The 15,109-nt window shown below is 41.2% G+C and overlaps 1 protein-coding gene across 1 annotated transcript in view; it reads left to right on the forward strand.

The window, feature by feature from the left end:
- Ralgapb (Ral GTPase activating protein non-catalytic beta subunit) overlaps positions 1–15,109 on the forward strand; it is a gene marked incomplete at its 5' end in the record, with an annotated part of 76,371 nt that overhangs the window by 31,106 nt on the left and 30,156 nt on the right. Inside the window, 5 exon segments of the mRNA XM_029554319.1 lie at positions 370–521; positions 9,013–9,200; positions 11,156–11,262; positions 12,544–12,696; positions 13,493–13,702. Coding sequence (XP_029410179.1) covers positions 370–521; positions 9,013–9,200; positions 11,156–11,262; positions 12,544–12,696; positions 13,493–13,702 — 810 coding nt within the window.

Here is a 15,109-nt window from a genome sequence, read left to right on the forward strand (position 1 = left end):
TTCCCATAGCCCCAGCTGGCCTGGGACTTGCTATGTAGACCAGGCTGGCCTTGAACTCACAGAGATACACCTGCCTCTGCCTCCTGAGTGCTGGAATTAAAGGTATGTGCCACCATGCCCAGCTTCAAGAACTGTAATTTTTTTTAAAAAATCTTTTTTTTTTTTTAATTAGCCAGGTATGGTGGCACACACCTTTAGTCTCAGCACTGGGGAGGCAGAGACAGGTGAATGTCCATGAGATTGAGGCCAGCTTGGTCTACATAAGGAGTTCTAGGTCAGCTGAAGCTATAGGGAGACCCTGTCTCAAAACAACAACAAAATAAGATTTTTTTTTTTTTTTTTTTTTTTTTTTTACCTTACTGCTTTTAGGATTGCCTTAAGGAAGTACTGGAGATTGTGGAACTGGGTATCTCAGGAAGCAAGTCCAAGAACAGTGAGCAAGAGGTCAAGTACAAAGGAGACAAGGAGCCAAACCCTGCATCTATGAGGGTGAAGGATGCTGCAGAAGCCACTTTAACATGGTATGGAAGTCACTGCTGAGGATTGTGTCTAGCAGTTAGACAGGGGCAGCAGTGGTCTGTTCTGCTTCGTATTTCCCCATGTGTTCAGCATTTTGTACTCATTTTTGAACTAAAAGAAACCAGAGATTTTCTGCTGAGATTTGAGTCTTTGTGTTTCATACTGGTTGATATTAACTCGTCAGATCATTTTAGAGTCAGAATCTTGGAGAGACTTACTTCACTCTTTGGATGACTTAATCCAGAGATGAGATGGGTCGGATTTGCTCCCCAGCTCAATGTTCTGGTCTCTGCAGCACCATCTATGCTACATTCAGCTAGGATTTTTGAACTCTTTCAGAACTTGGTAATAGAATCAGGTACATCAGATTCAGTCACTACCCTAACTCCATCTAGTCCTGTATGAAATCAGGATACACAGTCCTATAATAACAGGTGGCTGGTAAGTGCCCCAAGAGAAGAGGTAAAGATAAAAAACTGGGGAGTTTGAAGGAGGAAATGAGCACTCTTGGGTAAGGGGAACTCAGAGTAACATCTTAGGGAAAACCATATTAATACTGACTGAGGGGATGTGTGACATTTGAGCTTAATAAGCTGCATTAAAGGGTGGTTAAGAAAGCACCAAGACTGCTGACACACATTTTGGTAGTAAACAGATGGATACAGAGAGGTTGGTTCTTTGAAAGAATGGCAGAGAGAGGTGAGAAAGTTTAGTGTCTGGTGATGAGGAGACTCAAAAGAGGTTGGAAGAGTTTAGACTAGATGAGCAGAGATCACATAGATGGCCAGGAATGATTAAAGATGGGCTCATGAAAGAGTAGGTATGAATGAAAACCTAGGAAAGGATAACAGTGGGAAGGATGAACATCATGATAGTATGCGCTGGCTTGTTTTGAGTGCTTAAGAATGCTTGGAGATTCGTATGTAAATCAGCCCTTTCCAAGATCCTAATGTGTTTCTAAATATAGTACCCCTTTGCTTATTTGGGTTATACAAAGATAGATTGGATTTGTTTCTGATCTTCATGAACTTAAGTAATAATTTCCAGAAGGATGCTTGCTTTTTTTTTAGTCCTGTGGACTATGTTAACTGTTAGACTTTCAATGCCTTTGTTGAGGTTTAACTAATAGCTTAAAAAATTAGTCTAGCTTTGCTTGTACTTATGCAGGTGGTAAGTACGGAGTCACACACTGAGATGTGATAACACTCCTTGAAGAGGAGAAAGACTATGAGGAGGACTAGGAAGGGTAGTTCTCACTGAGAGTTCCACTCTAGCCTTGCTAAGCATTCCTGTGAGAGTGTGGTTGCTGGTGACGACAGGTATATATGTATTTGTGAGGGAGTTCTTCTCCCTGAGGCCAACTACCTACAGGCTCTTGTCTTTCTTTTCTGCCATTTTGTCTCTGCTAGCAATTCCACCAGGGTACTTCAGTTTTTACCCTTAAAGAACACTCTGTGGAGTTCCCCAGCCAATGAACATGTCCCCAGCCAATTTCTCTTGTTCCCTCACAGTTACTCCCTTACGTCAGTATCATCATTGTTTTTAGTTAGGCAAACCAGACTTCAGCCAGCAACAGAACCCCATAGACTTGTTTTTGTCAAGTCCTCCCTCCAGCCCCTAAAGCCTCAGATAGCATTTTGTACCAGGCCTGCTTTGCGTTTTGCTTAATCTCTGTTTCTAGGCTCTAATGATTTCTGTTCATCTTGTACTCTCTGCCTAGATTTGTCATCCATAATTACAGTTTTTTTGTTTTGTTTTGTTTTGTTTTGTTTTGGTTTGATTTTTTTTTTTTTTTTTTTGAGACAGGGTCTTTCTGTAGCCACAGCTGGCCTGGATTCACTGTGGAGACCAGGCTGGCTGGCCTCAAACTCACAGAGATCCACCTGCCTCTATCTCCTGAGTGCTGGGATTAAAGGCATGTGCCACCACACCCAGCTCATAATTACAGTTTTTAATCCACTGCTTGATTGATCCCTTGAGTGGATCTCAGTTTCCTTCCATCTTGTCTAAACCCCTTGTTCTCCCACCACTGCTCCGTAGCGCCCCCTTGCCGTAGTTGAGCCACTGACCTGGGTGTGCTCAGATCTGCTGTTTCAGACCTCATCCTGCACGTTCAGTGCTCACAGCAAATCCAGCTACCTGAAGGAGCCTCCTTCTGTTATTCTGGTTTTTTTTTTTTTTTTTTTCGTCTTTTTGAGACAAGGTCTCACTGTAGCCCCAGCTGGCCTGGAATTCCCTATGAGGACCAGGCTGGGAGATCTGCCTGCCTCTGCCTCCTGAGTGCTGGGATTTGTTATTCTGGTTTTTAAAAATATTTTACTTCCTTTTTTTTTTGATAGCCTTTTAAATGAGTTGGCTTAATTCAAGGTGATAGAGAATTCAGAGTACAACAAAGATGGAACAGCAGGCTCTGGCAGGATTCCGGGCTGGCTTTACTTTCAATTCACAGCGGAGGTAGGAATGAGCTGAATGAGAACTACAGACAATGAGCCATTGTATGATTTTTTTGTTTGTTTGTTTTTAACAAAAGTTTATTACAATGTATAACAGGCTCCAGGCAACACTTCATTCTAGCTATAATAAAAGCAGGGAATGTAGATGTTTAAATAGAAATAGAAGAGGGGCACCATCATCTCAGGTTTAACAAAGAACTTACTTTTTGCCAGATTTCTTAATTCCACCTGTGGCCAGGAGCCCTTCCCTGTGGCCTTTGGCTCCTGAATTTCTTCTGTTCATCATTTTGTTTCTACTTGAAAGCCTTATCCTCTTCATCCATCTCCTTGGCCTGCTTCTTGGGCTGTTTCAGGGACTTCTTGCCATCTTCATGGCCCAGCATGGCACCTGTAGCCCCTTCCCCAGACCCTGGTTTGTGTATTATTTTTATTTTATGTATATCAGTGTACTTACTACCTGCATGTAAGTGTGCCCATGTTGTGCAGTGCTGTGGAGGTCAGAAGAGGGAATGGGATTCCCCGAAACCAGAGTTACAGATGGTTGTTAGCCCCCTGTGGGTTCTGGGATTCGAATCCAGGTCCTCTGGAAGAGCAGCCAGTGCTCTTAACCAGAGTCATCTCTCCAGCCCCTGTTACTCTGGTTTTGGAGCATAACTGTTTTCTATATCTCTGCACTCATTGTCTAAATGTACCACAGAGCAAGGAGTTCTGTGTTTCAGAACCCTGTTTAGCTCATACATGTTGTCTGTGTTTGATACCCTCCCACAGTACTGAGCACACATTAGCTGGTTGGGTTTCCTCCCCTTGGAGTACTAATATGAATTAAGAATTGGGCCAGGTGTCGTGGCACATGCCTTTAATCCCAGCGCTCAGGACGCAGAGGCAGGAGGATCTCTTGTGAGTTCAAGGCCAGTCTGGTCTACATAGTGAGTTCCAGGCCAGCTGGGGCTACAGGGAGACCCTGTCTCAAAATGATTAAAAAAAAGAATTGGGACATTAGACGTCTTGTCAGTGGTTCCCCTCTGGTTTAGTGACTTTTAAGGCATATTCGCCTTCATTTGGGGTTTAGAGTCTAGACTCCAAGATTTCCTACTTCATTTTAATTGCTAAAAGCTTGATGTTTTACACTGAGCTAAAATCTCTCTCTTTAACTTGCACTCATTGGCATTTATTTAGACTTTTGGTAGTGCAGTCAGTACACGAAGACAATGCTTACATCTCTCTGGTTCTTTTCTGCCAGTACCTTCATACTGTTTTCATATTATAAGTGCCTTTATCATCCTGGTCACTCTCACCTGGTGTAGGTTTGACTGTGTATCTCTTACAGGTAGGTTATTGAGTACAGTAATAATTTCATATGAGGTCTGTCACCTTTAAACTGTAGAACAGTATATATTCATCAAAAATTTATTTGGAGACTGCCTTAGGTTTTTGAGAAGCTTGGTTTGCATTAAGTTAATTGAAATCATTTGAGTCTTTTCATATGTTTAGTTTTCATCTGTTGTCACCTGTTCTTATTGTTTGATAGTGTTTGAATTTCTTTTTGTAAGATATTTCACATTGTTCATAGTTGTATATATTGTAACTCTTATTCTATGTGTGATCTATGATCTCTGCAGATAACTTCTGCTAATATTGTAGGTTTTTTTTTCTTAATTACTTTGCTTTTTTTTAAACGTGTGTGTGTGTTTGTGTGTGTTTGTGTGTGTACGTGTGTGTACCCGTGCGTACCTGCACATGTATGCATGTGGAGGTGAAAGGACAACTTTTGAGAGTTTCTGCTTCTACAATGTGGGTTCTGGGACTCAAACTCAGGTCCTTGGCAGCAAGTGTCTTTACTCACTGAGCCATCTCACTGGCCCTTGTTGTTTTGAGACAGTCTCACTGTCTTTGAATTCATGGCAATCCTCCTACCCTGGCATCCTGTGTGTTGGGATTATAGGCAGAAGCAACCATGCTCAACTCAGTTGTAAATTTAATGAACTTGGCTTGTGCGGCCTAATCAGAGACACTGATAAAAGTGAACAAAGGTTGAACCATAAAGTGTATCAGTAGAGACTTTCCCTTTAGGTTCACAAGGATTTTTTAATCTTATCTACAGGTTTATCATGACAGTCAAATACTTGTCTTAATTTCAGAGATATTTCTCTGCGCTTCTAGTCTGGTCACTGTCAGGAAGAGAAAAATGTGGTTAGGCTGATCTGATTTCATCTTAGTGACCTAATCCTTACCAGTAGCCTGTTTGATAACATCTTAGATCTTTCATGGAACATCACAAGCCCACCTGGTCAGTATGCTTTGTGACATCTGTCTCTGTTCCTTTTAAGAAAGCCAAAGCTGGGACTGGAGAGATGGCTCAGGGATTAAGAGCACTGAATGCTCTTGAAGAAGACTCAGATTTGGTTCCCAGTACCCACATGGGGGTTAACAACCATCCATAACTCCAGTTCCAGGGGATCTGATGCCCTCTTCTGGCTGTATGAATATATGTGCATGTAGTACACTTTATACATGCAGGCAAAACACTCATACACATAAAAAAATAAACAATTTTTAAAAAAAGAAAGCCAAGTCTACATTTTGTCATTACTAATCTCTTGGTATTTCTCCTGTTTTCCACAAGTCATTAGAGACTGAGCTCATCAAGTTTTCCATTTCCTTGATAATCTTAGGCAGTCCTTCTAGGAGGAATAAAAAATGCAAGAAAGGGCTGGAGAGGTGATTCAACAGTTAAAAGCACTGGCTGTTCTTGTAGAAGACCCATGTTCTGTTCCCAGCACTCACATGGTGGTTACTCCAGTTCCAAGGGATCCAACACCCTCTTCTGGCCTCCACTTGCACTGCACACTCATGCCCATAAATATATGAAGGCAAACACTTTTTAAAAAATGTTTATTTTTTTATGTGTATGAGTGTACTGCCTGCATGCCTGAAAGTGTACCCATGTCGTGCAGTGCCTGCAGAAGTCAGAAGAGAGCGTCACATCCCCTGGAACTAGACAGTTGTTAGCTCCCATGTGTGTGCTGAAATTGAAACCCGGCTCCTCTTCAAGAGCAGCCAGGTTCTTAACCACTGAACCATCTCTCCAGCCTGGCAAACACATTTTTTAAAATGTGTGGTAGCACAGACTTTTAGTCTTAGTACTCAGGAGGCAGAGGCAGGTGGATCTCTGTGAGATCAGGGCCAGCCTAGTCTATATAGCAGGTTCTAGGCCAGCTGGAGCTATAGGAAAGCCCTGTCTCAACTGCCTTCATGTGGTGAAGCCTTTGAGAGGGAGCAGGCACTGATTCTAACCACTCCAACAGCTATCAAAATGCCCGAGAGCAAATCCCGAATCCATCACTCTCGAATCCAGCCTTGGCAGACAAAAGAAAAATGAGGAGTAACCCAATAGAGGGATGCTTTTGGAAGCCCTTGTCAAGAAATTCCAATGGACTCTGATACGAACATTTGAAATTTGTCCTGTTCTGGCTTTTTTCTAGTTCCCTGTCTAGAACTTGTAATGATAATTACTCTTACCTTTACTTTTCCTTCACATCTCCTATTCACCAGTCAAGGACTTTCTTTTCCCCCTATAGATAAAGAGGTATTCAATTTGAGAGTCTTTTAGTTAGACCCCTTGAAGGAGTGCCCCATTTGCCTCACCCTTTGTCCCTGCTCAGCATGGAAGAAGCCAGAGTGATCCGCATCCCGATTCCCTATCTGCAATTTGGGTAACCTCTTCAGAGGATGGTGTGATAAAAATAGGAGGTAGGAATTGGCTCGGCAGTTAGTATAAAAAGATCCCAAAGAAAAGTAGCCAGTTTCTTGGCTAAAAGTCACAATGTCCTTGGGCCTCTTAGCAACATACTCCGTTCCAAAGGCCAAAAATGTCAAAAGTATTTGAGAGCTTTTATCTAATCCTTAAAAGATGTTAGGGTTACCTCTTCAGATGGAGGGAATGTTAGAGTAGCAAAAAGCCTCATTTAAAAAAAAAAAAAAGGAAAAAAAAGGAAGAGTACATGAAGTTATCAGAAAAAAGTGATGGGGAGATATGTGAGGAGTTGGAGGGGAGGGAGTCAGCATGGATTTGATCAAAACACCTTATATGCTTATATGCCTGTATGAAATTCTCAATAAATTATTTTTTTAAAAAGGCAAAAGAAAGAACATTGGAAATGCTGCCTTCCATTACCTGAGATCTTTGGATTCAAGCCTTAAAGTGAGAGAGTGAAAACAAGGTCATCCAAGTTTAGGATGAGTGATAAGCGTGGTGTTGAGGGGTTGGGGAAGTAGCTCAGTGGGTAAGAGCTCTTGCTGTGCAAGCGGGAAGACCTGTGTTCAACTCTCCAACACCCACTTAAAAAGCAGGTATGGCCGGGCATTATGGTGCACGCCTTTAATCCCAGCACTCGGGAGGCAGAGGCAGGCGGATCTCTGTGAGTTCGAGGCCAGCCTGGTCTACATAGCGAGTTCCACATCAGCTGGGGCTACAGGGAGACCCTGTCTCAAAAAGACCAAAAAAAAAAAGAAAGTATGACTATTTGGACACCCATAACCCCACTAGTGTGGGGGGCAGAGATAGGAGGGCTTGCGGGCTACCAGCATGGCTCTATATTCATGAAGAGATCCTGTCTCAAGGGATTAAGGCTGAAAATGATAGAACGGGACACTCGCTATTCCTCCCCGTCCTCTTACGTGTGCATACCAACGTACATATGCTCCTCCAAAGATGTTGAGGAATAGTTGTTTTCCAAGTGAGATGCATATGAAAGGTGAGGTTGGTATTAGTACGTGGTAAAATATTTCTATCTGAAGTATAGAATGCTTCCCTCCCTCCCTTCCTTCCTTTCCTTACTTTTTTTTTTTTTGCGGGGGTGGGGTGTCTTTTGAGACAGGGTCTCCCTGTAGCCCCAGCAATCCTGGAACTCACTATGTAGACCAGGCTGGCCTTGAACTCACAGAGATCTGCCTGCCTCTGCCTCCCAAGAGCTGGGATCAAAGGTGTGCACTACCACCCCTGGCTGAACTTGTTTATTATTACAAATGAGAATAATAAAAATGGGAATCATGCTACCTATCTCATAGGGTTGTTATGAAACTATATGAAATAAAAGTGTATAAAGTGCCTAGAATAATATTTGGCGCAAAGTAAGAGTACGTTAGTTAATTAACTGAAAATAGGCAGAAATCTTCCCCTATATATGTGTATATATACACACAGATGCAAACATTTCTGAATGTGAAGTTGAGTTCTGGTTTATAAAGCATTTTGTGTCATAGATTTGTGACAGTTGTATGAGATATAACTGTTAGTGCCTCAAGTTCCTTACCTAAAATGAGGACATAGCTGTTCCTAGCCATACAGTAAGAAGGCAACATAACATGGTTTCTGGCCTCAAAACAGTTAGCTCTTAGCTCATCTATAAAGTGAAGGGATTCTGGCTGAACTTTGCATCCTTTTCTAGACCTTAAGATGCTTTGGCTATCATAATCCTAAAACATGGAGCACACAAACAAGAGTTTTAAATGTATCTTCCTGCTTTGGAAATGTAGTTAATTGTACTCCCTGGGTAGCAGATAGGAAAGTTGCTTGCATCATGTCTTTTGGAAAGAGTATCAATCCCCTTAGAGGAAGGGGGAAGCAGGACTGGCTGAGGGAAAGACTGCTGGACAGTTGAGGAGTTGCAATGAAGTGCTCAAGCTGGCTTGAGCCTTCAGTGTTCTATGAAGCTGGGGTGAGGGGGCTGTGACTCTATAACCAGCTAAGCAATTTTTGGACAAGGCCTGTGCCAGAAAGAAGCTATGCTCCTGAGTTTTTTTATGGCTAAAGGCAAGTCTTAGGGATTTAGTTGGAGGCTATAGCTACCATCTCCCTGCAACTAGAAAAGTAGGCATTCATTCTTGGGGTGGGTACGGATTCTACACAGCATGCCAGGGCATAAGTGAAGAAGCATGGATGTGTTCAGTTAAAGTTCAGAGGAGCAGATGGACATAGATACTTGAGACAAAGTTAGAATTGTCTTTGGGAATTCATTGTTCTTTATTTCATTCTCCTTAGTATCATGCAGCAGCTTGGCGCATTTCCTTCACCCAGTGGCCCTGCCTCTCCTTGTAGTTTGGTGAACGAGACCACGCTAATCAAGTACACCAGGCTGCCAACCATCAACAAGCATAGTTTCCGCTACTTTGTCTTGGATAACAGTGTCATTCTGGCAATGCTGGAGCAGCCTCTTGGAGGTGAACAGAGTAAGTTGTAGCCTTTCTAGCTTTCTTTACTGCTCAGTGTGTTCTCAGCACTGACAGGGAAGCACAGACTGAGTTGTAAACAACCGTGTATCTGTCAGAAGAACTTAAAGCAATGGGATAGTATGTCCTGAGAAACAGTCAGAAAATAGAATTCACATTTGAAGATTGTTTAAAAGTTCTTTATGTGTGCCTGAAATATCAAAAAGTGTCTCACAGTTTTATATAAGTTTATCTTAGTGGGATATTTTATGTTTACTGTTTATAAAAATTCTTTTTTCTCTTGTGAACCTTGGCTCATGCTCCTCTGCTCTCTTCCCCCTCACCCGCCATTGATCTATTTCAGTTATTACTACCTACATAAGTTAGAAATTTGAGGATTCATCTTTCCTTCCTCCTCATATTACTTATATAGTTAGTTTTTACATTTCTACGTCCCCAGTGACTTGAATCTTTCCTCCATATTCCTCAGAATTCATCTAATTGCAGGGCCTTATTTATTTCTAACATAGAATGTTGCATTTGCTTCCTATCTGGTGTGATTTCCCTCTTGGCAGTTCCAAAATTTGTTTATACTTACCACTGCCCTCCTTGCTGCACCATGTTTTTCATCCTTAAGTACAGATACGACCTACCAAAAGCACTTCAGTGCTTTTCCATTGATAAGACTATACTGTTCCCACCCCCTGGGTTATCAGTTATTTCAAGGTACAGTTACCACTGCAACCCAAATACTACAAGAATACTTTCTCCTAATGCTAATGGGCATCAGCCAGTATGTAAAGACTGTTCTCAGGAAGAACCTTATTGCTAGGAAGGTGAAGGAAAATAAAGCTTACAGACTCGGGCCATGATGGGGCTGGAGACATGGCTCAGTGGCTAAAAGCACCAGCTTACAGACTCTGGGCATGAAAGGACCTACACAGTTCTCATTTACAGGTAAGAAGCTCATAGAGTCTCATAGGGATGTGACTTGATCAGGGTAACTTGAGAAGTATAAGGCTAGAGCTCAAATTTAGATTTCTAAGCATAATACCATTTTTATTACTGGTTTAAAAACACTCTTCTTGCCTTTGCAAAGGTAAACAGAGTCTTACATCCTGTACAAATTTTACTTAACTATGAGCAGAATCATAGTTAAGTTTTGTTAACTATGAGCAGGATCTCACAAATCTATCAGTGAGCAACCTGGCCCTGATTATGAAAGAAGGATACCATCACATATTTCCATCATTGCTACTGTGAAATGTAGTGACTTTAGTATGAAATAGAATGGGACCTTTATCAGCTCTGCCTTCTCTACCCTTGGACTCGCCTGGCTTTCTCCCCCCTGAGCCTATTATTCATTTTTTCACCACCCACCCAGTTCCAAACCATCCACTGAGCCGCCTGAAAAATCCTAGTGTCCCTTCAGGCTTCCTGATCCTCTTGCAGTGTTTTAGGACTGCTGTACTTTTCTTCCAAGTAATTTCACTGCATGAGAAGTCTACACAAATTTAAAATTTGAATTTTATATACTTACAAGGACATTCTGTTTATTGTAATAGTTGATAACAGAAGAAATAGAGAGAAATTGGAACAAGTTTTACTCCCATAACTAAGACAATAGAAGGGAACAAAGGGGATCTTGGTCACTAAGGAAGTCCATCCTGAGTTTAACCTAATCTCCACCCCTGAACTTGTGCTGGGAGGAACCAGTGCCTGCCTGCAGTAGGCAGCAAAACCCAGTCCATGGGCAAATGTAAGGTCAATACTGCAGACACCCAGTCTGTCTACATGTATGAAGGATGTTCCCAACACTGAAAGGCTAAGAGTATTTACCAGGACACTGTCTCCCAAAAAGGAGAGACCCTGCCTCAAAAAGACAAAAAAAAAAAAAAATTGACAGTAGGTGTGTATTAAATTATATTGTGGTGGTTATCTGAAATAAAAACCTTTACACAAACATTTTATTCTAGATGATTTCTTCCCCTCTGTCACTGTGCTGGTCCGGGGAATGTCTGGAAGACTTGCTTGGGCACAACAGCTTTGCCTTTTACCCAGAGGAGCAAAAGCAAATCAGAAGGTATCTGTCAGCAGTTACAGGGAAGTGACAAGTGTGTGTGCGTGAGTACAGAGAGGGAGGGAGGGAGGGAGGGAGAGAGAAAGAGAGAGAATATTTAATTTAAAGGTTAAGTAACATTCCAAGAAATACACTCACTTTTCAGAGGGAGATAGCCATAGTTTAGTAGTTCATGTTTTATTGGATTTTCTTCCAATCATATATATCAGCAGCTTAAATAAATGAGAATTTGGTACACTGCTTTTTAAATTTTATCACATTATAAGAGTTTACTTATGTTACTAAAAATTATTTTAAAATATTACAATGAAATTTCCCAGCATTTGGATGCCCTCAAAATTTAACATCTGAGATGTATCAGTAAGTGAGCTATGCAGATCACACTCAGTCGGCAGCTCTGTAATGCTTAGTGTTGACCACCGAAGAGGAAGGGCAGTGGAGGGCAACTAAATTGCAGAAGGTTCAGGATGCACCATTTATACTTTAAAAGCATGGCTTTGGGGCCGTGAGGACCTAGATTTGGTATCATGCTCTTCATTAAGCCGCCTAAGGTTCTAATTGAACACATTTTCTAGAGATACCCTGAGAATGTAAACTTACATTTTATTGTAGGGAATGATTTGAGAACTCTTAGGAAACAAAGGAAGTTTGAATTTTTTTCCCTAGGGATAAAACCCAGGGCGATGCACATAGGTAAGGAAGTTTGAGGGTGTTTTGTGTTTTTTTTTTAATATTTATTTATTAATTTTATTTTATGTGTATGAGTGTTATGCCTGCGTGTAGGTAAGTGTACCCAGGTCATGCAATGCCCTCAGGACAGAATAGGCTGTCGGATCCCCTGGAACTGGAGTTACAGACAGTTGTTAGTTGCCATGTGGGTGCTGGGATTCGAACCCAGGTCTTCTGCAAGAACAGTGTTCTTAACCATCTCTCTAGCCCCAGAAGTTTGAGTCTTAAAACTATGAAATGCCTAATTCATTAGCTTAGAATTGACTATGTGAGGCTCAGGCCTGAGCAGTAAAGGTCTTTTAACCATTTACCAGTCATGAAATCTATAACAAGTTGACAGACATTTTTAGAAACATTAAAGAATTGTATACAGGCTGTCTACTTGTACCATTAGCTGTAGTGAGTGCAGATTCTTGCTGAGTGTTTATGATGTGTGCCTAGGGAAGCACAGCATCAAAGCAGGGACCAGAAATGTGTCCAGAACTTTTACATGCTGTTAGAGAAAAGTGTTGGACAATATCTAATACCATAATGTCATTCATGTTATTTTAACAGCTTTTTGTGCCTGAACCTCGCCCAGTTCCTAAAAATGATGTTGGACTTAAGTATTCTGTGAAACATCGACCATTTCCTGAAGAGGTGGACAAGATTCCTTTTGTAAAGGCAGATCTGAGCATTCCAGATTTACATGAAATTGTCACTGAAGAAGTAAGACAGATTATTTTTAGCTCTTGCTAACAGGATAGATTGAAACATTCTTAAGTGACTTAGGCAGTTAAGGCACTGCCTTTATTGTTATGGGAGCTGGTTCAGAAGGTGACTTGGGTCTGTGTCATCCAGGAGGTTTACATATAGGAGGATGGGTGTAGATTTTGGCCAATTGATAGGAACTGGTTTCAGTAGCATGATCAAACTCTGATAATAAAGGAGAATATTGGGATAGTAGAGCAAAAGGGGGTTAGGAGTGAAAAGGGAAATATAGCCCTTGAAAGTGGGTTACATTTGAGAGTCAAGATGCATTGTTCATGTATGTTCAGAGTAGTGAAGGCTGAGGTAGCTGTAGAATTAAGGAAGATTGTTTAGAGATATCTTGAAATGAGGGGATGAAACTTTAGGATTGATCAGAAGGTAAGGAAGGAATAAGAAAGAGCCTACCAAGAGTATAAGCAAGGAACGCATGTAGGTAAGTACTTTAAACCCGAGGCATATGGGTAAATATGCAGGTGAAGACAGCGATATGAGAGCTGGGATAGAAGATAACTCTGCTCCCTGGGGAGCAGAGAGAATAGTGTCCTTTACAGCCAGATGAAGGAGCCTTTGGTTAGAGCCAGGGAAGTTTTGGGGGGTGTGGTTTTAATTTTGTAATATGCTTCCTTAATTCCGTGCTCTATATTTAGCCGAAACTTAATCACCAAAACAGTTTTAAAACTGTTTTGTTTTAAAATTAAAAGTACCACTGTTATTTCATTTTGAGCAACTATTTAAAATATCTGGCTTATTTCAGTTAGAAGAGAGACATGAAAAATTAAGGAGTGGCATGGCCCAGCAGATTGCTTATGAACTACGCCTAGAACAGCAGAGCGATGGGGAACTGCAGAAGAGAAGCTTCCCTGATCCTGTTACAGACTGCAAGCCCCCTCCTCCTGCCCAGGAATTCCAGACAGCCCGCCTTTTCCTTTCTCACTTTGGATTTTTGTCCTTAGAGGCACTGAAGGTAATTCTTAGTAACTTCTATATAGGAGTAAATATATTAACAAATTAACATTCAGCTGATGACAGCTATAATATATATATTATATATTATAAATAATTATATTTATATATTATATATCTATTTTGGTCTTTTTGAGCTATAATATTTTTTATCAGGATGAAGAAAGATTTTAAATACACACACACACTGGTTGTAGGTTATAGACTTACTCTACATACAGGTAAATGACATTCCAGAAGAGTGCTCCCTGTGAAGGATTCAGAGTTCTGTTTGAAGGGACTGTTTTTGATAGTACTCCCCAGCACTGGGAGGCGGAGGCAGAGGCAGGCGGATCTCTCGTGAATTCAAGGCCAGCCTGGTCTACATTAGTGAGTTCTAGGCCAGCCAGGGCTAAGGGAGACCATGTATAAAAACAAAAACATAACAACAACAACAAAAAAACCAACCAAACAAACAACAACAAAAAAAGCTCTAACAAGCTCTGAATTTTCTTGGGTAGTACAGAATCCATATTACACATGGATCTACAGTTGGTTTTAAGAGGCATGTTAGAGGCTGGAGAGATGGCTCAGCGGTTAAGAACACTGGTTGTTCTTGCAGAAGACCTGGGTTCGAATCCCAGCACTCACATGGCAGCTAACAACTGTCCATAACTCCAGTCTCAGGGGATCCGACAGCCTCTTTTGACCTCCGCGGGCATTGCACAACATAGGTGCACTTACCTACATGCAGGCAATACACACATACATATAAAATAAAAATAATAAATAAAAATTTTTTAAATGTCAAAAGATAAGATACTTGGGGCTGAGGAAATTGTTTACTGGCTAAGAGCATGTATGGTTCTTGCAGAGTTCAGTCCTCAGCATACCCATGGGGCAGTCACAACTGCCTATAATTCTAGCTCTAGAGTGATGCAATGCCTCTGGCCTCTATAAGTACTTATACATGTGTGCACACTATACACATGTGCACACAGACACACAAATAAAAAAAGAAAAATAAATGCTTTTATAAAAAGATACTTGTGGGGCTGGAGAGATGGCTCAGCTATTAAGAGCACTGGCTGTTCTTGCAGAGGACCCAGGTTGGATTCCAAGCACCCACATGCAGCTAGCAACCATAGGTAACTCCAGTTCCAGGGGATCCGACAGCCTCTTCTGACCTGCAAGGGCATTGCACGACACAGGTATACTTACCTGCATGTGGGCAATACACACATGCATATGGAATAAAAATAATTAAAAAAAAAATATATATATATATATATTTATTTTTTAAAGTAATTTAAAAAGTAATTAAAAGGCATGTTAAAAGTCTTCCCCTAATAAACTACTACTGAAATTACAGAGTACTTAAGACAACGGTGACTTGGCTTTTCATGACACTTTTTAAAGGAATGAAGTT

The sequence above is a fragment of the Nannospalax galili genome, unplaced genomic scaffold (assembly GCF_000622305.1).
Source record: "Nannospalax galili isolate Female #2095 unplaced genomic scaffold, S.galili_v1.0 scaffold765, whole genome shotgun sequence".
Lineage (NCBI taxonomy): Eukaryota > Metazoa > Chordata > Mammalia > Rodentia > Spalacidae > Nannospalax > Nannospalax galili.